Here is a 26,912-nt window from a genome sequence, read left to right on the forward strand (position 1 = left end):
ATGTGAGAGTTGGACTGTGAAGAAAGCTGAGCACAGAATTGATGCTTTTGAACTGTGGTGTTGGAGAAGACTCTTGAGAGTCCTTTGGACTGCAAGGAGATCCAACCAGTCCATTCTAAAGGAGATCAGTCCTGGGTGTTCATTGGAAGGACTGATGCTGAAACTGAAACTCCAGTACTTTGGCCACCTCATGCCAAGAGTTGACTCATTGGAAAAGACTCTGATGCTGGGAGGGACTGCGGGCAGGACTACAGGGGATGAGATGGCTGGGTGGCATCACTGACTCGATGGACGTGAGTTTGAGTGAACTCCAGGAGTTGGTGATGGACAGGGAGGCCTGACATGCTGAGATTCATGGGGTCACAAGGAGTCCGACAGGACTGAGCAACTGAACTGACTGACTGAGGAAGTCTTCCCTCGCTCCTAGTCTGATTCTCCAATCACAGATCCTGGATGCCGGCCATAGTGCTTTCTTTGGATGCCCTGTCGTGTTTCCTGTGTCCAGGAGGGTTTTCATGACTCACTGTTGGTGCTGCTGCCCCAGACCTGCAAGTCATGTCAGCCCTCTGTGTCGTAATGGAGCCAAGAGATGATGCTTCAGAGTTGCTAGATCTTTCTCCACCCTGGACATCCCCATCTCAGAGACCAACCTGGAGCCTGCTGTCTGGATGCTTTCATCCTGTTCCCAAGACTTCCTGCTGTTTTGGGGGGTAGGGGCCCCCACCTATAAGACTGCTGACCTCAGGCTTCTCCATCCTGAGTGCTCTGTTGACCCCCGAGCCTCTCATCTCCAGCCTTGTACATTTCTGCCATGTCCTACCCCGACTCATCAATTTTAGCTAAATAGGCATGTTTTGCCTTGTTAACAAAAAAAGGAAAAGAAAAAAAAAAGTTCTTGGGACATTTGGAAACAATTTATTAATCAGCTATTTGTCATTTTGAAAGTGTTCTAAAGTGTGTCTGTGGATTATTGACAAACTCAATCCAATCATAAATCAGAGTTACTTGGATGATATAATTTTTGAAACTAAATTATGAAAATCTTTTCAGTGGTTTCTGTTTTTTGCTTTTTCATCAGTTTTATTGCAGTATAATTTACATGCAATGCATGCATGCTAAATCGCTTCAGTCGTGTCCGACTCTTTGCAACCCCATGAACTGTAACCCACCAGGCTTCTCTGTCCATGGGATTCTCCAGGCAAGAATACTGGAGTGGGTTGCCATTTCCTCCTCCAGGGGATCTTCACGACCCAGTGATTGAACCAGTGCCTCTTACATCTCCTGCACTGGCAGGCGAGTTTGTTTTTACCACTAGCGCCACTTGGGAAGTGTCTTACATACAATAAAATCCAGCGAACATACTGATGAGACTTGACGAATGTATGTTGTCATGTGTATAAATTCCTGTGTAACCAAGACACTCTTTCCAAAACTCCCCAAAGGTTCCCTTTGCAGTAATTACATCCCCCACCCCCTCAACCCTTGGTAAACACTGGTATTCATTCTCTCTCCTAGACTGTCATGTAACTGGAATCAAACATATTGCACAAATACCAATAGACCATTCCTTTTATTAAGAAAGAGTCCATTGTCTTAGCAGAAGGAAATGGCAACTCACTTCAGTATTCTTGCCTGGAGAATGCCAAGATCGGAACACCCTGGTAGGCTACAGTCCACAGACTGCAAAAAGTCCTAAAGGACTGAGCGACTTCACTTTCACTTTCTTTCCATTGTCTGAATTTACTATAAATAACTTATTCCTTTAGCTGTTGATGGACATATCTATTACAAAATTGGATTGCTTCCCACTTTTGATTATTTTGATTAAGTGGGATGAGTTGAATTGCCTCTCCCTTCTACTCCCACAAATTTATATATGTTGAAATCCTAATGTGTAGTAGACATCAGAATACGATCTGATTCGGAAATAGGGTTGTTGCAGATGTAGTGAATTAGGGGGACGTCATTTTGAATTAGGGTGGGCCCCTCCTCAGACTCAGAAGTTCAGCCTCCAGCCCCTCCCTCAGACCCGAGGTCCAGACTCCCGGCCCCTCCTCCCTCAGGCCCGAAGTTTACATCCCCATGACCTCCTGGCTCAGTACTCCAGGAATCTGGGAACCTCCTAGGCTTGTAGGTCTTGGATTCTGAGCATTGAATTTATCAAATTGTCCCAGAAAGTCGACAAATAACTCGTATATTTATGCCACTTATTTATTTGTTTTCATTGAGGTATACTTGATTTTCAGTACTACATTAGTTTCAGGTGTACAACAGTGATTCAAATTTTTTACGGATTACATTCGGTTTAAAGTTTTTATGGAATACTGGCTGTCGTCCCTGTGCTGTACAATATCGTCTCGGAGCTGTTTTGTTTTATACACAGCTAGTTCGTAGGCACACGTATTTTTAGAGGAGGAAACAGGCTGATCCATTTGAAAGACAAATAGAGGACCAGGTCCGGAAGCGACAGCTGCCTCGCTGGGACCCTGGGGTCCCTACGGCACCGAGCTGAACTTTTAAGCAGAGGGAGTGTGACGTCATCGGAACAGCGCGTAGGCCCCGCCCCCGAGGCCCCGGCCCCTGAAACTACCATTCCCAGCAGCAGCTGCGCTCGCAGTCCGTCCCCATAGGTCCCACCATGGGGGCCCCTCCCCCGCCCCGCCCCTTCCTGAGGCGCGGGTTCCGGCGGCGTGTGCCCTTCCGCACGTGGGTCCCGGGCGGCGCGCTCTAGGTGCAGACTCCGGGGTTCGCGCGTGCGGGCGGCTGCAGTCAGACTCCAGCTCCGGCCAGGCATGAGCCGCTACGTTCTGCCGCTGTCCGTGCTGGGCACGGCCGTGGGCGGCGCCGTGCTGCTCAAGTGAGTTCGCGCGGGTCTCTCAGGCGCGGTAACAGCGGGCCGGTGGGCTTGGACAGGGAGGGAGGGCCGGATGTAGATCGCCAGCTCCTCGCCCACCCAGGAGTCCTCCAGTCCACTCATCCAGCAGTGCTCCCAGAGAATGCGGGGACAAGGCTGGGCCCCGAGCGGGCAGGTCACGGCCCAAGGTCGGCCAGAGAGAGGGGCGGATCCGGGCCCTGGTAAACGTTTTGGTCTAGTTGCTTCCGGACTTTTAGTGCATTAATTAATTCATTCAGCAGATACCTACTGGGCACCTCCCATATGTCACGTCCTGGCCCAGATGCAAGGAACGTGTATGCCACCTAAGCTCTCGTTGTCCGGAATCAGAGAAACAAGTTAGGATTGTCCAACTCAGTCAATGAAAAGATCGTTATTCTTTCCTGTGGTTCCTGGAATTCACTAAATAAAAACAAGACAGGGGGCTAAGGGGTGCAAACTGTTAGTTATAAAATAAACCACAAGGAGATATTGTACAACCAGGGGAATATAGCAACTCTTTTATAATAGATATAAATGGAATATAACCTTTAAAAATTGTAAAGCATTATGTTGTACACCTGTACCATATATAATACTGTATATCAACTATTCTTCAATATAAAAATCCCCCCCACTCCAAACCAAAATACCGCAACCAAATATTCTATAGCAGCACCATTCAGTAGAACTTTCTGTGAAGATGGAAATCTTTTACATTTGCCCTGGCTATTATGAGCCATACAGTGTGACTATTGAGCACTTAAAAATATAACCGTGTTATGCTTGTAGTAACAGTGTTATACTGTACACTTAAAAATTTAAGATGGTAGACCTTACATTAAGTGTTCAGGATTAGCAATACGTATTTTATTACAGTTACACAAGAGCTGGGAGTTAGGCCAGAAAGTGATTGCAATATTGAAGTATCTTTCTTTTCCCCTCTCATAAGGGGTCGAAGGATAGACTGATTGACTGTTAATCTCTTTGCATAAATATGTTTAGGCTTGTTCATCTGCTCTGTGATGAGGCTTCATTTTGAAGTTGTTCCTCCTGATCCAATAAAGTCTTTTTTTGTGTAGCCAGCTGGTATCTTGTTTTTTATAAACTCCTGCTTTGTAAATATTAACCACCTTTTTTTTGAAAGCTCTAGGAAATGGAAATAATTTTTCCTTATAGAAATCATCGGGAAATTCCCTGGCAGTCCAGGGGTTAGGACTTGGCGCTTTCATGCCGGGGCCTGACTGTTCAGTCCTTGGTTGGGGAAGTAAGAACCCTCAAAGCAGAAGGCATGGCCAAAAAAAAAATTCATTGGCTGCTGTTTTTATTTTTATTCATGCTGATGTCTGTTAGTTCTGAAAAAGCTTAAAAATAATAATAATAAAAAATACCAGTATGGGAAGAATAAAAGAAAGCTGAATGCCCTAGTTGGGGATGGAGAATATGACTATTTATTTTTAATTAAAAATGACCCTCTTGTCTGGAGAGGACACTGTTTCTCTGGCCAGCTTCCTATTGGGGACATTTAGTTGTTTCCAGTATTTAGCCTCTGGAATATAGACACAGTAGCAGAATAAGGCCCTCCTGCCCTGCACATCCTAATGCCTAGATCCTATGACTATGTATCCTTACCGGTCAAAGGGGACTCTGCAGATGTCATTAAGGACCTCCATGATGGGAGATGATCACCAGGTGGCCCCAGCGTCATCACAACGGTACTCACAAGAGGGAGGCGGGAGAATCAGAGCCAGAGACTTGACGCTGCTGTGTTGCTGACTTTGAAGGTGGAGGAAGGGGCCACGAGCCCATGGATGCAGGCGGCCCTTAGAATCTGGAAAAGGCTCGGGAACAATTCTCAATTCTCCCTTGCGCGTCCAGAAGGAACACAGCTCTGCTGACACCTCAGTTTTATTCTGTTGAGACCCTTCTGGGACTCTGAACTGCAGACTCTAGGGAAACACCATTGTGTGGTTTAACCTACTGAGCTCCTAGTGAAATGTTACAACAGCCGTAGGGATTGAACACAGGGGTCTTTATCAGCTAACGATGGTTATGACGAGGAGGCTTCCCCACACCAGGAGGTGCTGAGTAACCACAGGGCTCCCTTGGGTTGTGGGATATTGTTCCCATCTTTCCACTGGGGGAACACAAGCTCAGAGTGGTCACTTGTCTGAGATCATAACCGTTGGGGGCACCTGCAGTGAGAGTGGACAGACAGATGGAACTGACCTCCCGTTTCCTACCTCCAGGGACTTTGTTGCCGGCGGGGCTTGTCCCAGCAAGGCCACCATTCCCGGGAAGACTGTCATTGTGACTGGTGCCAACACGGGCATCGGGAAGCAGACTGCCTTGGAGCTGGCCAAAAGAGGTGATGTCCCATTGGGCACCTGCTTCTTGGCTTGGGGCTTGGGAGCGAGATCTGGTGGTGGACGATGGGATTCCCCTGGGGGTGTTAAGATCTGGTGTTAAGACCTGGTGGTGGATGGTGGGATTCATCTGGGGGTGTTAAGGCTTCTGATTCTTTCGGTTCTGTAAGTGGCAGAAACAAACGCAGGCTGGTGTAAGCCCCAAAGCCTGGTGTTCCTGGAAGGGGGCGGATGGGTCCAGGGGCTCAGAGGAGCCTGTGGAGGCTCAGCAGTTTCTGGTTGGGTTTTTCTCTGCATCGGCCTCTCCCTCTCCTATGCTGGTTGGACTCAGTCCTGGTGACTGGGTTGGGGCCTGGGTCAGAGGTTGGGAGTAAGACTTGACTTCAGGCTCTTCCAAGCTTACTGATTGGGTCTTTAATAGAAAGAATGCCCCCTTCGATTTGGGTCTGTTTGATGTTTTTCTCATGGTCAGAGTGGGCTTATGGAGACGTGCCCTCTTCAGCACACAGATCTCTCTTTTTTAAAAAATTTATTTATTGGCCCCACTGTGTGACATGCAGGATCTTAGTTCCCTGAACAGAGATCAAATCTGTGCCCCCTGCACTGGAAGCTTGGATTCCTAACTACCAGACCATCAGGGAAGTCCCCACAGAGCTCTCTTTTGAATTTAGAATTAGTGGGGTTTCTGGGGGGACAGGCACGAGAGAGGAAGGCGTCCCGATTTTTGTTTGAACAGCTGGAAGACGAGTTAGGAGGGAGAGGCCGGGGCAGGCGTGAGGGCTGGGGGAGGCCGGGACCTCTCCTTGGAGGGCCTCCTTGGAGGGCTCGAGACGCGGTGGCCAGTGAATGCGTCCCTGCTGGATCAGCCAGGCCCGAGCTGCATGTTGGCCTCAAGGTCAGAGTGATGGGGGCCATGATGGGCGGTCCTCTGCCCCTGCGCCTCATCATACGGGGTTTCCCCCAGGGAGGGGCAGGTGTTCCTTTCCGGACCTGGTGAGACCGGAACTTGGGCCGACACACCCACCGCCGTCCAAGGGCCGGGCTGGCCCTGCGAGGACGGACGGAGCCCGGACTTGATGCACTCTGTCCTGGGCTGTGATGGGGCAGCCGGTGTGGAGGAGGCGGCTGGTCCACCCCAGGGGAGCCCCAAAGACCCACACAGTCAGCGTCCTTGTTGCCCATCCTTTTCTCAGACCCTGTTTTTCCTCACTTTTCTAATTTGAAAAAAAGAAAAAAAAGTTTTTTTTTTTTAAATGGGTGTATTAAATATTTAATTCACACATTTAAAATACACACTTCTGGGATTTTTGGTATCTTCACAGAAATGTGCAGCCATGACTGCTCCCCATTGTCGAACATGTTTCATCACCCCGAAATAACACCTGGGTCCTCTAAGCCGTGGCCCTCTTAATGTCCCATCCTCTGCAAAGCTGGGAAACCGCTGATCTTCGTCCTGTGGATTTGCCTCTCCGGGCATTTCAGATTAATGGAATCATACACTGTGCTTTTATGCCTCTTGCTTTGACTGAGTGAGCATCGTGTTTGTGAGGCTCATCCGTGGTGGGGATGCTTTGGGATTTCCTTCCTTTTCACGGCTGAGTAATACTCCACTGATGGATGGGCCACGTTTCCCTTAATGCTTTTTTTGAATATTGGAGGATAGCAATTTACAGTGTTGCGTTAGTTTCAGTTGTGCAGCAAAGTGATTCCGTTTTAAACATACATGTATCTATTCTTTTTCAAGTTCTTTCCCATTCAGCTCATTACAGAATATTGGTCAGAGTTCCCTGTGCTCTCCACTAGGTCCTTGTTGGTTATCTATTTTATATACAGCAGAGTGTATATGTTAGTCCCAAACTCCCACTTTATCCCTCCCCCTCCATGTTCATTCTTCCCGTGATGGACATTTGGGGTGTTTCTGTCTCAACAGTGCCTCTGTGTACGTTAGAGTACATAGTTTCGTATGGACTTATCTTTTCATTTATCTTGGGTACGTACGCTTAGGAGTGGATCTTTTTTATGTTTATTAAAAATTTTTTTTTCTCGTCTGGCTCTTCCAGGAGGCAACATCATTCTGGCCTGTCGAGACATGGAGAAGTGCGAAGCGGCGGCCAAGGAGATTCGAGGGGAGACCCTCAATCACCGTGTCAACGCCCGGCACCTGGACTTGGCCTCCCTGAAGTCCATCCGAGAGTTCGCGGCGAAGGTCACTGAAGGCAAGAGAGAGGCCTCGGGGCTTGTGAGGGAGGGCCTGAGTGGCCAGGCCGTGAGGATCGAGCACACCGGGCAGGCCCTGGAGCCGAGTGTCGGTCACTGCCCGTTTTTGTTCCGTCTTTGGGTGAAGATTTTACACTGTTTTCTTTTCTGACATTTTCATGTTTACATATTTTTCATTTTTACATGCGGGAAAGAAAAAAGAATAACATTTCACGACATGTGACTTTTATTTGGAATTCAGATGGTGTTTTGTTTTTTTGGCCACACTGCATGGCTTTCAGGGTGTTAGTTCCCGGGCCAGGGCTTGAACCTGCTCCCTGGGCAGTGAAAGCACAGGGTCCTAACCACTGGGTCGCCAGGGAACTCCTGGAATTCAGGTTTTAGTTTCCCTAAAGGTTTTTTTTTTTAACTGGAGTATAATTGTTTACAGTGTTGTGTTAAAAATTCAGGTTTTAGTTTCCCTAAAGGTTTTTTTTTTTTAACTGGAGTATAATTGTTTACAGTGTTGTGTTAGTTTCTGCTGTAGAAGAATGTGACTCAGCTATATGTATGCATATATCTCCATAAAGGGTCTTCCCTGGTGGCTCAGTGCTAAAGAACCCGCCTGTCAATGCAGGAGATGTGAGTTCGATCCCTGGGTCAGGAAGATCTGCTGGAGAAGGGAATGGCAACCCACTCCAGTATTCTTGCCTGGAGAATCCCATGGACAGAGGAGCCTGGCGGGCTACAGTCCATGGGGTTGCAAAGAGCCGGACACCACTGAGCGACTCAACAACAACAAATCACCTCCGTAAAGTTTTATTGACACACAGCTGGGCCCATTGATTTCCATATTGTCTGTGACCGCTTTAGTCCTGAGAGGGCAGAGTTCAGTGGAGACAGACCAAATCGCCTGCAAAACCGAAAATATTTGCTACCCGGTCCTTTACAGAAGAAGGTTACTGAGTCCCACTGTCCAGGAAAACCGAGTCCTTCTGTCTAAGCTGGGCTCCTGGGAGAAGCAGAAGCTGGGAACGGATTTGATGTGTAGGGAGGCAGAGGAAGAGTTAACCAGGAGGAGAAGGGCAGAAACACCGACTCACCCACTGTTTGCTCAGGCTCCCTGGCGCTGAGGTGACTCCTGAGGGGACACAGACGTGAGTCAGATTCAGGCTCTGTCTCTGGAGTGCCTGGGGCCATGTCGGCCGTGAGGACAAGTGACTCAGAGGGGACCTGCAGGCACGACGCAGAGCACCCAGGAACGCCCACCTTCTCCGCTGGGCGTCTCCTTCTGCAGAGCCAGGCATGAGGCTGGCGTTTCTTTGCACTCTCATCTCCTTGATGGCTGACTCACTCTTCCTGCTGCTTGCTGCGCGGTCTCAGAACCACTTACATATTTATTTACTTTTCGAACAGGAATAACATTTGCAAGCTTAAATGTTCAGAAAGTGCAAACGGGGCTACAGGAAAACATATTCCCGGCACAGCCACCACTAGCTCGCTGGCTGCTGTCCTCAGATGGGCTCACTGCTTCCCCCGCTGTGCGTCCTCTGGGGGACTGTTGATGCGTGTATAAAGCAAACGGGGGGATACGCCTCCCCTTGGGTTTTTTGTATAAACCGCAGTTATCCAGCTGATACTGCCCCTTGCTTTTTGTCCGAAGCTCTCTCCTGGAGATCAGTGCGGGCAGGACTTTTTCCTTTTATTGTCGTGGCTGTCTTGTGCGTGTGTGTTTCTCTCCCTGCCACTGTGGGGCTTGTAGGATCTTAGTTCCCGACCAGGGGTTGAATCCTTGTGCCTTGCTGTGGAATCGTGGAGTCCTAACCACTGGACTGCCAGGGAATTCCTGTGTGTGTGTTTTAAAATTTTTATTGAAATATAATTGACTTACAATGTTTTGTTAGTTTCAGGTTTATAGCAAACTTGAACTCTGATTTAGTTATATACACACATGAACGCTCACAAAAATACATTTTTTTTAAGACTCTTTTCTATTATAGATTATTACAAGGTATTCAGTGTAGTTCCCTGTGCTATACAGTAGGTCCTTGTTGGTTATCTGTTTTATATAGAGTAACGGGCATATGTTAATCCCAGATTCCTAATTAATCCCTCCCCCTGCACCTTGGCAACCATAAGTTTTCTGTGTCTGTGAGTCTATTTCTGTTTTGTAAATAAAGTCATTAGTATCCTTTTTTTTTAGATTCCATATATAAATGAGAGGATGAGATAGTTGGATGACATCATTAAGTCAATGGACATGAGTCTGAGCAAACTCTGGGAGGTAGTGAAGGGCAGGGCAGCCCGGCGTGCTGCAGTCCATGTGGTCACAGACTCGGACACAAACATAGTGACTGAACAATAACAACAGATAAGTGATATCATAATTTTGCCTTTCTCTGGCTCACTTTACCTAGTATGATCGTCTCTGGGTCCGTCCCTGTTGCTGCAAATGGCATCATTTCCTTCTTTTTTATGGCCCAATAATACTCCGTCGTACTGTGTCTTCTTTGTCCATTCCTCTGTCGATGGACACTTAGGTTGCAGAAAGTACTTTTTGAGGGGGTCATGATGAAGCCGTCCTACCTGGCAGGTTCTGTTACCCATTTTATAGCAGGGGAAGCTGAGTCCCGTTTGTCCTCACCCCCGTTTTCCAGAGGAGGAGCACGTTCACATCCTGATCAACAACGCGGCCGTGATGCGGTGCCCGCACTGGACCACGGAGGACGGCTTTGAGATGCAGCTTGGCGTTAACTACCTGGGTGAGCCTGCCGGCTGAGTGGCATCGGCCCGGGATGTGGGTGGGGCCCCCGTGGACCAGACGCAGGCTCTGGGCGGGGTCTTCCTCCACTCTCCAAGGCGGCCGTGCGTGGGCTCACCTGGCAGCTCGGGGAGCCCCCTGTTCCTGGCTGAACCTTCAGTCCCGGACCTTTCATCAGCCTCTTGGCCTCTTGTCCCTTTGTCTGTCTGTCCTCCAGTCTCTATCTGTCCTTGACTTGCTGTGTCAGTCTATCTGTTGTCACTCTGAGTCCATCAGTAAGACTGAGGGACGTTGGGTAGGTGTCAGTCACACACGATTAGGGACCACCCTAATGACCTCGTTTAAACTTTATCACCTTTCTGTAGACCCTCTCTCTAAATAAGGTTACACTCCGAGGTACTGGAGGGTAGGACTTTTTTTTTAGGGGTGTTTGGGGGGTGACATGGCTTCCCTGGTGGCTCAGGTGGTAAAGTATCTACCTGCAGTGCAGGAGACCCGGGTTTGATCCCTGGGTGGGGAAGATCCCTTGGAGAAGGGAATGAGCAACTTCAGTTCAGTTCAGTTCAGTTGCTCAGTCGTGTCCGACTCTTTGCGACCCCATGAATTGCAGCACGCCAGGCCTCCCTGTCCATCACCAACTCTCGTAGTTCACTCAGACTCACGTCCATCGAGTCAGTGATGCCATCCAGCCATCTCATCCTCTGTCGTCCCCTTCTCCTCCTGCCCCCAATCCCTCCCAGCATCAGAGTCTTTTCCAATGAGTCAACTCTTCGCATGAGGTGGCCAAAGTACTAGAGTTTCAGCTTTAGTATCATTCCTTCCAAAGAACACCCAGGGCTGATCTCCTTCAGAATGGACTGGTTGGATCTCCTTGCAGTCCAAAGAACTCTCAAGAGTCTTCTCCAACACCACAGTTCAAAAGCATCAATTCTTCGGCGCTCAGCTTTCTTCACAGTCCAACTCTCACATCCATACGTGACCACAGGAAAAACCATGGCCTTGACTAGACAGACCTTTGTTGGCAAAGTAATGTCTCTGCTTTTCAATATGCTATCTAGGTTGGTCATAACTTTTCTTCCAAGGAGTAAGCGTCTTTTAATTTCATGGCTGCAATCACCATCTGCAGTGATTTTGGAGCCCCCCAAAATAAAGTCTGACACTGTTTCCACTGTTTCCCCATCTATTTCCCATGGAGTGATGGGACCAGATGCCATGATCTTAGTTTTCTGAATGTTAAGCTTTAAGCCAACTTTTTCACTCTCCACTTTCACGTTCATCAAGAGGCTTTTGTTCCTCTTCACTTTCTCCCATAAGGATGATGTCATCTGCATATCTGAGGTTATTGATACTTCTCCCGGCAATCTTGATTCCAGCTTGTGCTTCTTCCAGCCCAGCATTTCTCATGATGTACTCTGCATATAAGTTAAATAAGCAGGGTGACAATATACAGCCTTAACGTACTCCTTTTCCTATTTGGAACCAGTCTGTTGTTCCATGTCCAGTTCTAACTGTTGCTTCCTGACCTGCATATAGGTTTCTCAAGAGGCAGGTCAGGTGGTGTGGTATTCCCATCTCTTTCAGAATTTTCCACAGTTTATTTGATCCACACAGTCAAAGGCTTTGGCATAGTCAATAAAGCAGAAATAGATGTTTTTTTGGAACTCGCTTGCTTTTTCCATGATCCAGCGGATGTTGGCAATTTGATCTCTGGTTCCTCTGCCTTTTCTAAAACCAGCTTGAACATTTGGAAGTTCACGATTCACGTATTGCTGAAGCCTGGCTTGGAGAATTTTGAGCATTACTTTACTAGCGTGTGAGATGAGTGCAACTGTGTGGTAGTATGAGCATTCTTTGGCATTGTCTTTCTTTGGGACTGGAATGAAAACTGACCTTTTCCAGTCCTGTGGCCACTGCTGAGTTTTCCAAATTTGCTTGCATATTGAGTGCAGCACTTTCACAGCATCATCTTTCAGGATTTGAAAGAGCTCAACTGGAATTCCTTCACCTCCACTAGCTTTGTTCGTAGTGATGCATTCTAAGGCCCACTTGACTTCACATTCCAGGATGTCTGGCTCTAGGTGAGTGATCACTCCATCGTGATTATCTTGGTCGTGAAGATAATTTTTGTACAGTTCTTCTGTGTATTCCTGCCACCTCTTCTTAATATCTTCTGCTTCTGTTAGGTCCATACCATTTCTGTCCTGTATCGAGCCCATCTTTGCATGAAATGTTCCCTGGGTATCTCTAATTCTCTTGAAGAGATCTCTAGTCTTTCCCATTCTGTTATTTTCCTCTATTTCTTTGCATTGATTGCGGAGGAAGGCTTTCTTATCTCTCCTTGCTATTCTTTGGAACTCTGCATTCAGATGCTTATATCTTTCTTTTCTCCTTTGCTTTTCGCTTCTCGTCTTTTCACAGCTATTTGTCAGGCCTCCTCAGACAGCCATTTTGCTTTTTTGCATTTCTTTTCCATGGGGATGGTCTTGATCCCTGTCTCCTGTACAATGTCACGAACCTCCGCCCATAGTTCATCAGGCACTCTGTCCATCAGATCTAGTCCCTTAAATCTATTTCTCACTTCCACTGTATAATCATAAGGGATTTGATTTAGGTCATATCTGAATGCTCTAGTGGTTTTCCTTACTTTCTTCAATTTAATCTGAATTTGGCAATAAGGAGTTCATGATCTGAGCCACAGTCCGCTCCTGGTCTTGTTTTTGTTGACTGTATAGAGCTTCTCCATCTTTGGCTGCAAAGAATATAATTAATCTGATTTCGGTGTTGACCATCTGGTGATGTCCATGTGTAGAGTCTTCTCTTGTGTTGTTGGAAGAGGGTATTTGCTATGACCAGTGCATTTTCTTGGCAAAACTCTATTAGTCTTTGCCCTGCTTCATTCGGTATTCCAAGGCCAAATTTGCCTGTTATTCCAGGTGTTTCTTGACTTCTTACTTTTGCATTCCAGTCCCCTGTAATGAAAAAGACATCTTTTTTGGGTGTTAGTTCTAAAAGGTCTTGTAGGTCTTCATAGAACCGTTCAACTTCAGCTTCTTCAGCGTTACTGGTTGGGGCATAGACTTGGATTACTGTGATATTGAATGGTTTGCCTTGGAAACGAACAGAGATCATTCTGTCGTTTTTGAGATTGCATCCAGGTACTGCATTTTGGACTCTTTTGTTGACCATGATGGCTACTCCGTTTCTTCTGAGGGATTCCTGCCTGCAGTAGTAGATACAATGGTCATCTGAGTTAAATTCACCCATTCCAGTCCAATTTAGTTCTCTGATTCCTAGAATGCTGATGTTCACTCTTGCCATCTCTTGTTTGACCACTTCCAGTTTGCCTTGATTCATGGACCTGACATTCCAGGTTTCTATGCAATATTGCCCTTTACAGCATCGGACCTTGCTTCTATCACCAGTCACATCCACAGCTGGGTATTGTTTTTGCTTTGGCTCCATCCCTTCATTCTTTCTGGAGTTATTTCTCTACCGATCTCCAGTAGCATATTGGGCACCTACTGACCTGGGGAGTTCCTCTTTCAGTATCCTATCATTTTGCCTTTATCCAAGGTAAGGAGCAGCGGCTGCACTTTGCTGGAGCAGCCGTGAAGAGATACCCCACGTCCAAGGTAAGAGAAACCCAAATAAGATGGTAGGTGTTGCAAGAGGGCATCAGAGGGCAGACACACTGAAACCATACTCACAGGAAACTAGTCAATCTAATCACACTAGGACCACAGCCTTGTCTAACTCAATGAAACTAAGCCATGCCCTGTGGAGCCACCCAAGACGGGCGGGTCAGGTGGAGAGGCCTGACACAATGTGGTCCACTGGAGAAGGGAATGGCAAACCACTTCAGTAGTCTTGCCTTGAGAACCCCATGAACAGTATGAACAACTTAAGCACGCACAATTTGCCTGTAACACACATGTGACTATCTTCATCCGCTGCTGGCTGGGACTCAGTCATGTGACCTGGTGGAGCTGCAGCGGAGACTGGGAAATGTAGTCGTTTACTGGGCAGTCTCATGGGTAACCCAAAATTCTATTACTGGAAAAGAAACGGAGAACGGATTTTGAGAGACAGACAGCCCTCATAGAGGGCTGTCACAGGAGTTTGTGATAATTAGTTGTGGGGACTGTTTTGTGCATTGCAGGATTTTTTTTTTTTGGGTGCATCACAGGGCTTGTAGGATCTCAGTTTACTGGGCAGGGATTGCACCCAGGCTGCAGCAGTGAAATCCCAGCATCCTAAGCAGAAGGCCCCCAGGCAGCTCCTGCACAGTGGGACTTTTAGCTGCACCCCTGGCCTCACCCACTTGGTGGCAGTAGCACTCCCATACGGTCCTCAGCTCTAAGGATGGAGTTTGCCTCCAGACTTTGCCAAATGCCCCCTGGAGGGCAGAGGGGGACCCTGCTGAGAAACACAGGTTATGGAAGGAGGCAATAAGGTGATGTTCTCAGTAGGGTCCTACGCCTGGGACAAGAATTGAGGAAAAGTTGTCTTTCTGTTTTCCTTCTTCCAGGCCACTTCCTTTTGACAAACTTGCTACTGGACAAGCTGAAAGCCTCCGCCCCTTCGCGCATCATCAACGTCTCGTCCTTGGCCCACGTTGCTGGGCACATAGACTTCGAGGACTTGAACTGGGAGAAGAGGAAGTATGACACGAAGGCAGCCTACTGCCAGAGCAAGCTGGCCGTCGTCGTCTCCACCAAGGAGCTGAGCCGGCGGCTTCAAGGTGCGCGTGGCTGAGCCTCGCTGGGCTCCCCTCTCCGTTGGCTCCGAGCCTGAAGCGGTCCTGCCGTGACCCTGGGTGGATGGGAGGTCAAGCAGTGGCTCCAGGACAGAGCAGGCCAACCCATGACACACTTATGCCCGACGCAGACAGACAGTCGATCTCCGCGTTCTTCTCTGCTCCTCCCACACAGGCTCCGAGCCTTTGCTATTCTAGGCCAGTGGAGCTTTGGCAGTATCTGGAGATGTTTTTGGCTGTCTGTCTGGGGAAGAGGGGCGGTTTGGGAGAGGCATCTCGTGAGCAGAGGCCGGAGTGGTGCTCAACATCCTACAGTGCACAGGATAAAGAATGATCCCAGCTCAGCGTCCGTAGTGCCAAAGCTGAAGAGCCTGCCCTTTGCCCTGGCTTCTCAAAGAGGGTCTGGTGACCGGCAGTGTGAGCTCACCTGAGCGCTTGTCATAACTGCAGCAACCCAGCCCCTCCCTGACCCACTGCTTTGGACTCTGGGCATGGAGCCTAGTGGTCTGGGCTTCTCCAGCCCTCCAGGTGATGTTTATACACTCAGGTTCAGAAGCTTTGCTCTGGGCAGCTGTGAGACAGCTGCCGTGCAAGATAAAAGCATGGATGTGAAGGTTTCAGAGCAGGAGGGTGATGTAGACTCGGGGGAGCCCCAGAGCCCAGGGCGGGCAGCATCAGCCTTCCTGGTAAGGGGTGAACCTGCTGTCTGCTCGCCTCACTCTTCCCTTCTGTCCCAGGCACGGGCGTGACTGTCAACGCCTTGCATCCCGGTGTGGCCAGGACAGAGCTGGGCAGACACACGGGCATGCACAGCTCCGCCTTCTCCAGCTTCACGCTTGGTAAGTCCCCTCCCGGCCTGGGGTCCCTTAGCTGAACCCCTGTCCTCCCAGCTTGGGGCCCAGGGCCCTTCCTCAGTGTATTAGGGTTCTCCTGGGAAACTGAACCAATAGGATATACAGGGGTATTTAGAGAGATTGACTAGGAGGGTTTGGCTCATGCATCTGTGGGGGCCTGACCTGTATGTCAGAGGCCCAGGAATGCTGGCCCTGTAGTTCCAGCCCAAACCCGAAGGCCTGAGGTCCAGGGCAGGTGAACTGCTGGTGTAAGTCCCACGCTGACTCAAAAAGCCAAGAGGGCTGGACGTCCGGGCTCAACGTCTCACCCCCAGTTAACTTCTCAGTGCCCGCCCACCTTGGGAGGGTGGATTTCACAGTCTTTACACACACCCTCACAGACACCCTGGAAACAGTATTCTCCCTGCTCTCTGGGCATCTCGTAGCTCAGTAAGTTCACACATACATTTTCTCTCTCTTTTACCTTTTGGCCGCTTCGCATGTGGGATCTTAGTTCCCTGACGAGGAATCGAACCTGTGCTGCCTGCATTGGCAGCTCTAAGTCTTAACCACTGGACCATCAGGGAAGATCCCCACACATAAAATTAACATCACACTCAGAGTCTATCTCAGGGACTTTTCCTGCTTTACCCTGTATCTTCTTTTTCTCCTGTGTCTTCCCTGGTACCAAGTCACTTTCATGTGTCTGCCCAGCCTGCCAGCCTCAGAACACCCTGGGAAACAGGCCAGAGCCTTATGTTGTTCAGCTGTTCAGTTGTGTCTGACTCTTTGCGACCCCATGGACTGCAGCATGCCAAGCCTCCCTGTCCATCACCATCTCCCAGAACTTGCTCAAACTCACATCCATTGAGTCGGTGGTGCCATCCGACCATCTCATCCTCTGTTGCCCCCTTCTCCTCCTGCCTTCAATCTTTCCCAGCGTCAGGGTCTTTTCTAATGAGTTGGCTCTTTGCGTCAGGTGGCTAGAGTACTGGGGCTTCAGCTTCAGCATCAGTTCTTCCAATGACCAGTGAGAAGTGTTTCAGAGGAGGAGGTCGTGGGGCTGACTGCTTGGAGTCCAGCCATGCTTGGGATAGCTCCAGTTTCATCCCAAACTGGCTGGGCCACCCAGGGAAGGGACTTCTTTCCAAATCCCTATTTTCCTTATCTGCCAGTAAGTCTCATAGTAGTATCTGTCTCACAGTAGGGAGGACTAGATGAGACCGCCCTTAAAAGGGCCAGCATAGTACCTGGCCCAGGTTTAGGCTGAATAAATAGTGAGAGCTTTATAACTAGTGTTTGTTATCCTGGCAAACATTTTAATTGGTGGCGGCTAGGTATCAAGAATCTTAAGCTGAGGCTGGCACTGGAGATAATACACAAAAGTTAGTTTAAAGAAAGATCGGGGTGGTGGGGGTACTTCCTTGGTGGTCCGGTAGTTAAAACTATGCCTTCACTGCGGGGGCCACAGGTTCAATCCCTGGTTGGGGAACTAAGATCCCATATGCCACACATGGTGCAGCCAAAAACAAAGCAAAAAGAAAGATCAGGTGGGGTGAGGACTTGGACCTTCCATTTGCCTAGGAAAAGCCAGGGGGGCTTCCTGGAGGAGGCAGCTTTCAGGCTGGTTCCTGCATCTGGAGTTGATTTGTCTGGGCAATGCCAGGGAATGGAGCTCCTGTGTAAGGAACCAGAGTGGCAAAGGCCTGGAGTGAGCTCTGTGGGACTCCAGGGACCCTTCTGGCTTTGGTGGGCGCTTAGCAACCTGCGGTGAGGTGTACCTTCCTCTGTCAGCGTCTGGACTGAACTCTCTGTGGACTGACTGCAGGGCCCATCTTCTGGCTGCTGGTCAAGAGCCCCCAGCTGGCGGCCCAGCCCAGCGTCTACCTGGCCGTGGCGGAGGAGTTGGAGGGCGTTTCTGGAAAGTACTTTGATGTACTCAAAGAGAAGCCTCCAGCCCCAGAAGCTGAGGATGAAGAAGTAGCCAAGAGGCTTTGGGCTGAAAGTGTCCGCCTGGTGGGCTTGGAGATGTCCCATGGATCCCATGGGAAGAGGGGACAGCCGCTCCCCAAATAACCGCTGGGACCAGGCGTGGAAGCCGCCAGGGAGGCAGAGCCACCAGGGTGGAGCAGCTACTCGCCAAACCTAGCTGTCATGCCCGCTGCACCCACCAGGTGGCAGTATTGACAAGGGTCCGGCTAGTCAGCGCTATGGTTTTCTCAGTAGTCATGTTTGGATGAGAGAGTTGGACCATAAAGAAGGCTGAGCACTGAGTCTTTGAAACTGTGATGCTGGAGAAGACTCTTGAGAGTCAACCAGTCCATCCTAAAGAAAATCAACCCTGAATATTCATTGGAAGGACTGATGCTGAAGCTGAAGCTCCAACACTTTGTCCACCTGATGAGAAGAACTGACTCATTGGAAAGCCCCTGATGCTGGGAAAGATGGAAGGCAGGAGGAGAAGGGGACGACAGAGGATGAGATGGTTGGATGGCATCACCGACTCAATGGACATGAATTTGAGCAAACTCTTGGAGACAGCGAAGGACAGGAAGCCTGGCGTGCTGCAGTCCATGGGGTTGCAGAGTTGGACGTGACTGAGTGACTGAACAGCAAGAAATTGTCCAAGGGGTGCTGACTGCCATGCCTGTGGCTCCCTTTAGATGGTGGCATTGGCTCTTTTCTGGCCACAGTGGATTGGCCCCCAGGCGAGCATCTGGCCCGGGGCTGGCTGGCAAAGTGTGCCCTGCTGCCAACAGGTGAGCTGGGCCAGTGGATGCCCCCTCTGGGAATCCACACCAGGAGTCTTGGGGGCAATGTCACCTGCCTCTGGTGTGGACCGTGCCTGAGACAGGATGGCCTGTGGGCAGGTTGTCTGATGCTGCTTGAGTGAGTCCGTGGTCTGCCGTGTGGCTGTGTGCACGTCCGGTCTCCTCTCTGAGCCTTGGCTTCCCCAGTTGTTCACCGGACTACCTCATCTCATGGGGCCGAGTTTCCCCTGGCTCGGGGAACGGCAGCTGCACCTTCCTTGCCAGTGGATCTTTCCTGACGACCTGCCACGTGCCGGACCCCAGCGAGGTGCTGGAGACGCCCGCAGGAACAGACCCTGTTGTCTCCGTGTCATGCTGGCGACGTCATGGGGTTGGGGTGCGGTCAGGGAGGAACCACTGAGGAGCCTGGGGGGCCGGGACCACGCCCATCACTGCAGCTCCTGTGGGGACTTCAGTCACAGACTCTCCAACTTGCTCTTTAATAGGAAAAAACCAAAAAACTGTAACTGAGTCATCGGTTTCACTTTCTTCCTTTACGTGTGTGTGTGTGTGGCGGGGGGAGTGCTAAGGAGCTGGCCCCAAAGAACTTGGATTTATTACATTTAGAAAATGGGCTCTCGACATAACTGTCACCAGGGCAGTAAACGGCTCAGAAGTTCAGACTTTTGGAGGCTAAAGGGGCCTGTTCCTCCTTTCACGTGGTGACAGTCCTTGAGGTCTGGGCGCCTTCCGAGTTAGAAGTGGGGCTGACGCTCCGCTTGGGCACAGCATGGAGCGGACCCCACAGAGCTCAGTTATTGAGGTAAAAAGTGTCTTAATGTTAAAATGTTTAATACTTGGGAGAACTGTGGAGGCCACATCGTACGATGCGCAAAAGGGTAGAGAAGGAGCCTGTCCCAAATGCCATCAGTGCTGAGGGGGTGGGTGGGGAGGAAGCGTTTAAGACACCCCAGTGCTCCACGGACACGGTGAGTGCTGCTCCTGTCCCCACGTTGGGTGGACAATGGCCAGAGGACTGTGGGGTGGCCGGGCCCCCCTCCCCGTCTGTGCCCGCTGTCTTCTCTGTGGGCCGCACCTGGACACTCACTCCTTTTTTTAAAGACAATGGGATTAAAAATAAAAAAATTATTTGGTTGTTTCGGCCTCTTTCATTTGGGAGGGAGGGCTGTCTACCGTGGTTGCTCCTTGGCAGGTGGGATCTTAGTTCCCCGACCTGGGATCAAACCCACAGCCCCCGCTGTGGAAGCACGGACTCTTAAGCACTGGACCGCCAGGGAAGTCCCTTCTCTCATTGTTTAAGGGCCTCTTGATATCGCTTGGCCCATCCAGACAATGCAGGATCGTCTTCGTCCTTTGACATTGGCTGTTAGGAACCTAAACCCATCATCCCCCTTGCTACCCCTTTGCCATATAAAGTAGAAGGTTCTGTGGATTAGGAACACCTTGAGGGCACCCACTTTTCCGCCGACACTGTTCTTTTCAAAATCCTTAAGCAAAGATCCTTTCTGCTTAAATTAAGAAGAATCAGCTTCATCAGGGTTGTTGACAAGCAAATCAACGGAAAAAACAGATTTTTAAAATCACAAACTCCCCACTATCTGCTTTCAAAAAAAAAAAAAAAAAAAACTTGGGGTGTGTTAGCAAGAAGAGGGGTTGGAATTCAGAGTGTGATCCCACAGCCCACTCTCTTTCTGGGGGAGGGTTGTAGGTCCAAATGTCCGTGAGAACCTCTGACCACACAGAGATTTGTCTGTTACATACATGCAAGCAACCTGCGGCTCACAGCTGATGCTAACCACAAACCTTCACAACCAACATCCGCTTCCTTTCTGAAACTGAGAAACCCCGAAGACCACAAGTGTGGAGTCACACATCAGCTTCACCCTTGACTGCTTCTCTGAAGGCTTTGAGGTGGTTCACAAACCCAGCTACAACCTTCAGACGGATGGAAGACAATCAAACCGATCTACAACAAGACGGGCAAAACAAAACCCAAACCCACAGAAGCAGCCCAGAGAGGAGACAGCGGCAAAGTCGTGCACAGACCCAGGGCCCACCGTGGAAGGCGGTGCTCGGATGGGCTCTTCACGAGAGACCAGGCCGGGGTCACGTCCTTCATGCTGCCTTTTGGACTTGGAGATTCTGTCGGGATGGTTTGGGCTGCCGATCACAGAACATGAAGGGGTTAAGCTGAACTGACGTGTGCACACGACCATGTGTAAACTAGATGGCTAGTGGGAAGCTGCTGTGTAGACAGGGAGCTCAGCTCAGTGCTCTGTGACGACCCAGAGGGTGGGATGGGGGTGGAGGGAGGTTCAGGAGGGAGGGGATATATGTATCCACATGGCTTCCCTGATGGCTCAGCTGGTAAAGAATCTGCCTGCAATGCAGGAGACCTGGGTTTGATCCCTGGTTTGGGAAGATCCCCTGGAGAAGGGAAAGGCTACCCACCCCAGTATTGTGCCCTGGAGAATTCCGTTGCAGAGAGTTGGACACGACTGAGCGACTTATTTCACATGGCTGATTCGTGTTGTACAGCAGAAACTAAAAAACGTTGTAAAGCAATTATATTCCAATTAAAAATAAAAACAAACAGGGTTTAATCTGAGCTGACCTTCATCCCAGGCAAAGGCGAGAAGGAATTCCATTTCACAGAAGTACAAGCCAGGGGTGTGGCAGGCTTTGGGTTCAGTAACATCCTGAGGATTCCTCCTGTAAGACGGGGTCCAGCAGTTACTGACATCATCACAAGGCAGGGCTCTGTGGCGGGTTGAATGCATGTGCTTCCCCTAAAAGATATGTCCAGTCCTCCCCCCAGTACCTGGGAATGGAGCCAATTTGAAAAAAGAGTTTAAGAATTTTTTGATGTGAAACATTTTTAAAGTCAATATGGAGTTCATGATCTGAGCCATAGTCAGCTCCTGGTTTTGTTTTTGCTGACTGTGTTGATCTTCTCCATCTTTGGCTGCAAAGAATATAATAAATCTCATTTTGGTATTGACCTCTGGTGATGTCCATGTGTAGAGTCTTCTCTTGTGTTGTTGGAAGAGGGTGTGTGCTATGACCAGTGCATTCTCTTGGCAAAACTATTAGCCTTTGCCCTGCTTCATTCTGTACTCCAAGGCCAAATTTGTTGTTACTCCAGGTATGTCTTGAATTCCTACTTTTGCATTCCAGTCCCCTGTAATGAAAAGAACATCTTTTTTGGGTGTTAGTTCTAGTGTTGTAGCCACGCATTCTGGGAGACAAACTCACTCAGAAGGCCAATGCAGATAGTGGAGTGCAGTTTATTACACCGGTGGGCCCAAGGCAGAGTCTCCTCTTAGCCAAGGACCCCAACCAGTTTTTGTGAAAACCTTATATACCCTAAGTGTACATGCTCAAATCCACCTCCCCAAACTCCTTGAAACTAGTCGGGACAAGATAAAAGATATGATCAAAGTTAACCCATGATTCATGTGTCACAAGACTAGATAAACAGTGGGTATTTATCAATAGGCCTGTGGCCATATCCCGATAAACATAATGGAATTTACCACTTTGTTCTGTTACAGAGATAATTAGCTGCCGGGGTCCAGCCCCAGCAGGATCCAGGGGTACCCTCAGGATGACGACCTAGCTGAAAGGATAGCAAAGCAGAGAGCAGGGCTTGATCTTCCTTGATAAGCACAGGAAGCCAGTAAAGCTCCTGGCATGGAACTTGCTCTGTTCATGGAGGCCGCAGGTGCCCTCTTGGTGGGGTGAGGATGCAAGATGCCCCCTCCCTAGTGAAGATGCAGGGCGCCTTCCCCATCGGGTCTTAGAAGCCCAGGCAAAAAAGTGAACTCAGAGAGCCCCTGTGCCCCAAGGAGTCGTCCTGAAGGAAGAACAGAGAGAAAAGGAGGGAAAACGAAAAGAATGACACGGGGAGACCAAGCTTCGGTGAGCGAGGCCCATAACTTTATTTTCAAAAGGAACTTTTATACCTTGACTTGTACATAGAGGGAAATGAAAGATGCAAAGTCACACAGAGTCAGCCCAAACATTACATCTGTTTTGTCTTTATCAAAACCAGGATTTTTTCTGCATACCTTTCCCATAAACAATATTGTGTACAATATCTTCTGGCCTTGGAGGCCTGTGGACATTTTATGACCCTTTTTTGATAAAGGCTGCTCAACCAGAAAACTTATTTTCCCTTGAAGTGTTTTTTCTTTATATTTCTAATCTATGTCAGCCTCAGAAAGTGCTAAACAGAGTTACATTCTCACAGAGCAAAGGTGCAGTGAGTTACAATGAAGAAAGAACCAATTAGCTCAAAGGTCTGATGAGGTTAATTCCAAGGCTGCTGCTTGTTTTTCTTACATTCCAACCATGTTAACCAACGCACTCCCAGGTGCACAGTGGGTAAGGGATGTGGGCACTTGGCAGCAAGCATTGGCCCAGTAATGAAGCCTTTTCCAGTACTATCTATTCTAATAATTTTTCATCCCTTAAAGGACTCTATGCTCATTAGGACTTTTAGAATGTTTTGGCTTCCCGAGCCTTTCAAGGCTGGGGAGTTGTGAACAATCATGTGTGTTAATTGCAAGAGTATGGATAAACCTGTCAGGCAAGCTAGAAAGCCATCAGAGGGGTGAAAATAGAAATATTCCTTTCATGCCCAGGAGACTTATTAACTAAAGCCCTAGGTTGACTTTTTCCAGAGAAAGGTGGTCGGGGATAGCCCCCTGTTAATGTCAGAAGAGTTGGTGAAAGGCACAAAATAGTAAGACAGACAGATTTTGGTTTTGGGGTGGATGCTCGAGCAGATTCAGGGGTTCCCTCGAGGCCTGATCTGCCTTTGCCTGTCAGGTCTCTTCCACATGACCTTGGTCATGGGTGGGATCTCCCGTGGTGGCTCCCAGCAATTAGCATATTCTTTTAGGCAATGGAGAGTCCAAATACAAGTCCTGAGGCTCTTTTATCCGGGGGTCTGGTTTTCCACTGGTATGCCACTTCTATAGACACAGGGCACAAAGTTCAGAGTCCATTGGGAGGGTGACCATGCGTGTAGCCTCATGTTCGCAGCCTGGCCTAAGACGGAGTCCAGCTCTGTCTGTTTCCTCCTTCACTAGAAGGTCTTGCAGGTCTTCATAGGACTGGTCAACTTCATATTCTTCTGCATTGCTGGTCGGGGTATAGACTTGGATTACTGTGGTATTGAAGGGTTTGCCTTGGAAACGAACAGAGATCATTCTGTCGCATATTGGGCACCTACTGACCTGGGGAGTTCATCTTTCAGTGTCGTATCTTTTTGCCCTTTCATACTATTCATGGGGTTCTCAAGGCGAGAATGCAGAAGTGGTTTGCCATTCCCTTCTCCAGGAGACCACGTTTTGTCAGAACTTCCACCATGACCCATCCGTCTTGGGGGGCCCTACACAGCATGGTTGATAGTTTCATTGAGTTAGACTAGGCTGTGGTCCATGTGACCAGACTGGTTAGTTTTCTGTGATTGTGATTTTCAGTCTGTCTGCCCTCTAATGGAGAAGGATAAGAGACTTACGGAAACTTCCTGATGGGAGAGAATGACTGAGGGGGAAACTGGGTCTTGTTCTGATGGCCAGGGCTGTGCTCTGTAAATCTTTAATCCAATTTTCTGTCAATGGGCAGGGCTGTGTTCCCTCCCTGTTATTTGACCTGAGACCAAACTACTGTGGTCCTTAGGTGTTGCAAGTAAGTAAGACAGTAGGTGTTGCAAGAGGGCATCTGAGGGCAGACACACTGAAACCATACTCACAGGAAACTAGTCAATCTAATCACACTAGGGCCACAGCCTTGTCTAACTCAATGAAATTAAGCCATGCCCATGGGGCAACCCAAGATGGGCGGGTCATGGTGGAGAGGTCTGACAGAATGTGGTCCACTGGAGAAGGGAATGGCAAACCACTTCAGTATTCTTGCCTTGAGAACCCCATGAACAGTATGAAAAGGCAAAAAGATAGGATACTGAAAGAGGAACTCCCCAGGTCAGTAGGTGCCCAATATGCTACTGGAGATCAGTGGAGAAATAACTCCAGAAAGAATGAAGGGATGGAGCCAAAGCAAAAACAATACCCAGCTGTGGATGTAACTGGTTATAGAAGCAAGGTCCGATGCTGTAAAGAGCAATATTGCATAGGAACCTGGAATGTCAGGCCCATGAATCAAGGCAAATTGGAAGTGGTCAAACAGGAGATGGCAAGAGTGAATGTCGACATTCTAGGAATCAGCAAACTGAAATGGACTGGAATGGGTGAATTTAACTCAGATGACCATTATGTCTACTACTGCGGGCAGGAATCCCTCAGGAGAAATGGAGTAGCCATCATGGTCAACAAAAGAGTCCAAAATGCAGTACTTGGATGCAATCTCAAAAACGACAGAATGATCTCTGTTCGTTTCCAAGGCAAACCGTTCAGTATCACAGAAATCCAAGTCTGTGCCCCAACCAGTTACGCTGAAGAAGCTGAAGCTGAACGGTTCTATGAAGACCTACAAGACCTTTTAGAACTAACACCCAAAAAAGATGTCCTTTCATTATAGGGGACTGGAATGCAAAAGTAGGAAGTCAAGAAACACCTAGAGTAACAGGCAAATTTGGCCTTGGAATACGGAATGAAGCAGGGCAAAGACTAATAGAGTTTTGCCAAGAAAATGCACTGGTCATAAAAAAAAAAAAAAGAAAATGCACTGGTCATAGCAAACACCCTCTTCCAACAACACAAGAGAAGACTCTACACATGGACATCACCAGATGGTCAACACCGAAATCAGACTGATTATATTCTTTGCAGCCAAAGATGGAGAAGCTCTATACAGTCAGCAAAAACAAGACCAGGAGCTGACTGTGGCTCAGATCATGAACTCCTTATTGCCAAATTCAGACTGAAATTGAAGAAAGTAGGGAAAACCACTAGACCATTCAGATATGACCTAAATCAAATCCCTTATGAGTATACAGTGGAAGTGAGAAATAGATTTAAGGGACTAGATCTGATAGATACAGTGCCTGATGAACTATGGGTGGAGGTTCATGACATTGTACAGGAGACAGGGAGCAAGACCATCCCCAAGAAAAAGAAATGCAAAAAAGCAAAATGGCTGTCTGAGGAGGCCTGACAAATAGCTGAAGAAAGAAGAGAGGCAAAAAGCAAAGGAGAAAAGGAAAGATATAAGCATCTAAATGCAGAGTTCCAAAGAATAGCAAGAAGAGATAAGAAAGACTTCCTCAGGGATCAATGCAAAGATATAGAGGGAAACAACAGAATGGGAAAGACTAGAGAACTCTTCAAGAAAATTAGAGATACCAAGGAAACATTTCATGCAAAGATGGGCTCGATAAAGGACAGAAATGGTATGGACCTAACAGAAGCAGAAGATATTAAGAAGAGGTGGCAGGAATATACGGAAGAACTGTACAAAAATTTCTTCATGACCAAGATAATCATGATGGTGTGATCACTCACCTAGAGCCAGACATCCTGGAATGTGAAGTCAACTGGGCCTTAGAAAGCATCACTATGAACAAAGCTAGTGGAGGTGATGGAATTCTAGTTGAGCTATCTAATCCTGAAAGATGATGCTGTGAAAGTGCTGCACTCAATATGCCAGCAAATCTGGAAAACTCATCAGTAGCCACAGGACTGGAAAATGTCAGTTTTCATTCGAATCCGAAAGAAAGGCAATGCCAAAGAATGCTCAAACTACCGCACAATTGCACTCATCTCACACGGTAGTAAAGTAATGCTCAAAGTTCTCCAAGCCAGGCTTCAACAGTACATGAATCGTGAACTTCCAGATTGTGGATGGGGAACACATGTATACCTGTGGCAGATTCATTTTGATATTTGGCAAAACTAATACAATTTGTACAGTTTAAAAATAAAATTAAAAAAAGCATTAAAATAAATAAATAAATAAATATGGAGCTAATAAAATAGTATTATTTTGAGCTTAAAAAAAAAAAAAGAAAAGGCAGAGGAACCAGAGATCAAATTGCCAACATCCGCTGGATCATCAAAAAAGCAAGAGAGTTCCAGAAAAACCTCTACTGCTTTATTGACTATGCCAAAGCCTTTGACTGTGTGGATCACAACAAACTGTCGAAAATTCATCAAGAGATGGGAATACCAGACCACCTGACCTGCCTCCTGGCCAATCTGTATGCAGGTCAAGAAGCAACAGTTAGAACTGGACATGAAACAACAGACTGGTTCCAAATTGGGAAAGGAGTACGTCAAGGCTATATATTGTCACCCTGCTTATTTAACTTATATGCAGAGTACAGCATGTGAAATGCTGGGCTGGATAAAGCACAAGCTGGAATCAAGACTGCTGGGAGAAATATCAATAAC

General features: G+C 48.2%; 1 protein-coding gene across 4 annotated transcripts in view; it reads left to right on the forward strand.

Annotated features, from left to right (window-relative positions):
* The first annotated feature begins 2,694 nt into the window (after positions 1-2,694).
* The window catches only part of RDH13 (retinol dehydrogenase 13), a 29,236-nt gene continuing 5,018 nt past the window's right edge, over positions 2,695-26,912 (forward strand). Inside the window, exons 1-7 of one of the 4 annotated variants that reach the window (XM_086354530.1) lie at positions 2,695-2,857; positions 5,122-5,240; positions 7,299-7,454; positions 10,092-10,196; positions 14,724-14,936; positions 15,689-15,790; positions 20,264-21,556. In XM_086354530.1, the coding sequence (XP_086210656.1) occupies positions 2,793-2,857; positions 5,122-5,240; positions 7,299-7,454; positions 10,092-10,196; positions 14,724-14,936; positions 15,689-15,790; positions 20,264-20,289 (786 nt within the window). In that variant the 5' untranslated portion in view covers positions 2,695-2,792 and the 3' untranslated portion in view covers positions 20,290-21,556. Of the gene's footprint in view, positions 2,858-5,121; positions 5,241-7,298; positions 7,455-10,091; positions 10,197-14,723; positions 14,937-15,688; positions 15,791-17,612; positions 19,684-20,263; positions 21,557-26,912 lie in introns of those variants that run through there. The other 3 variants (XM_086354529.1, XM_086354527.1, XM_086354528.1) reach the window with 3 other exon arrangements.

This window comes from Bos grunniens, chromosome 18 (assembly GCF_055505025.1).
Source record: "Bos grunniens cultivar Pamir isolate PY7600 chromosome 18, Bosgru_T2T1.0, whole genome shotgun sequence".
Lineage (NCBI taxonomy): Eukaryota > Metazoa > Chordata > Mammalia > Artiodactyla > Bovidae > Bos > Bos grunniens.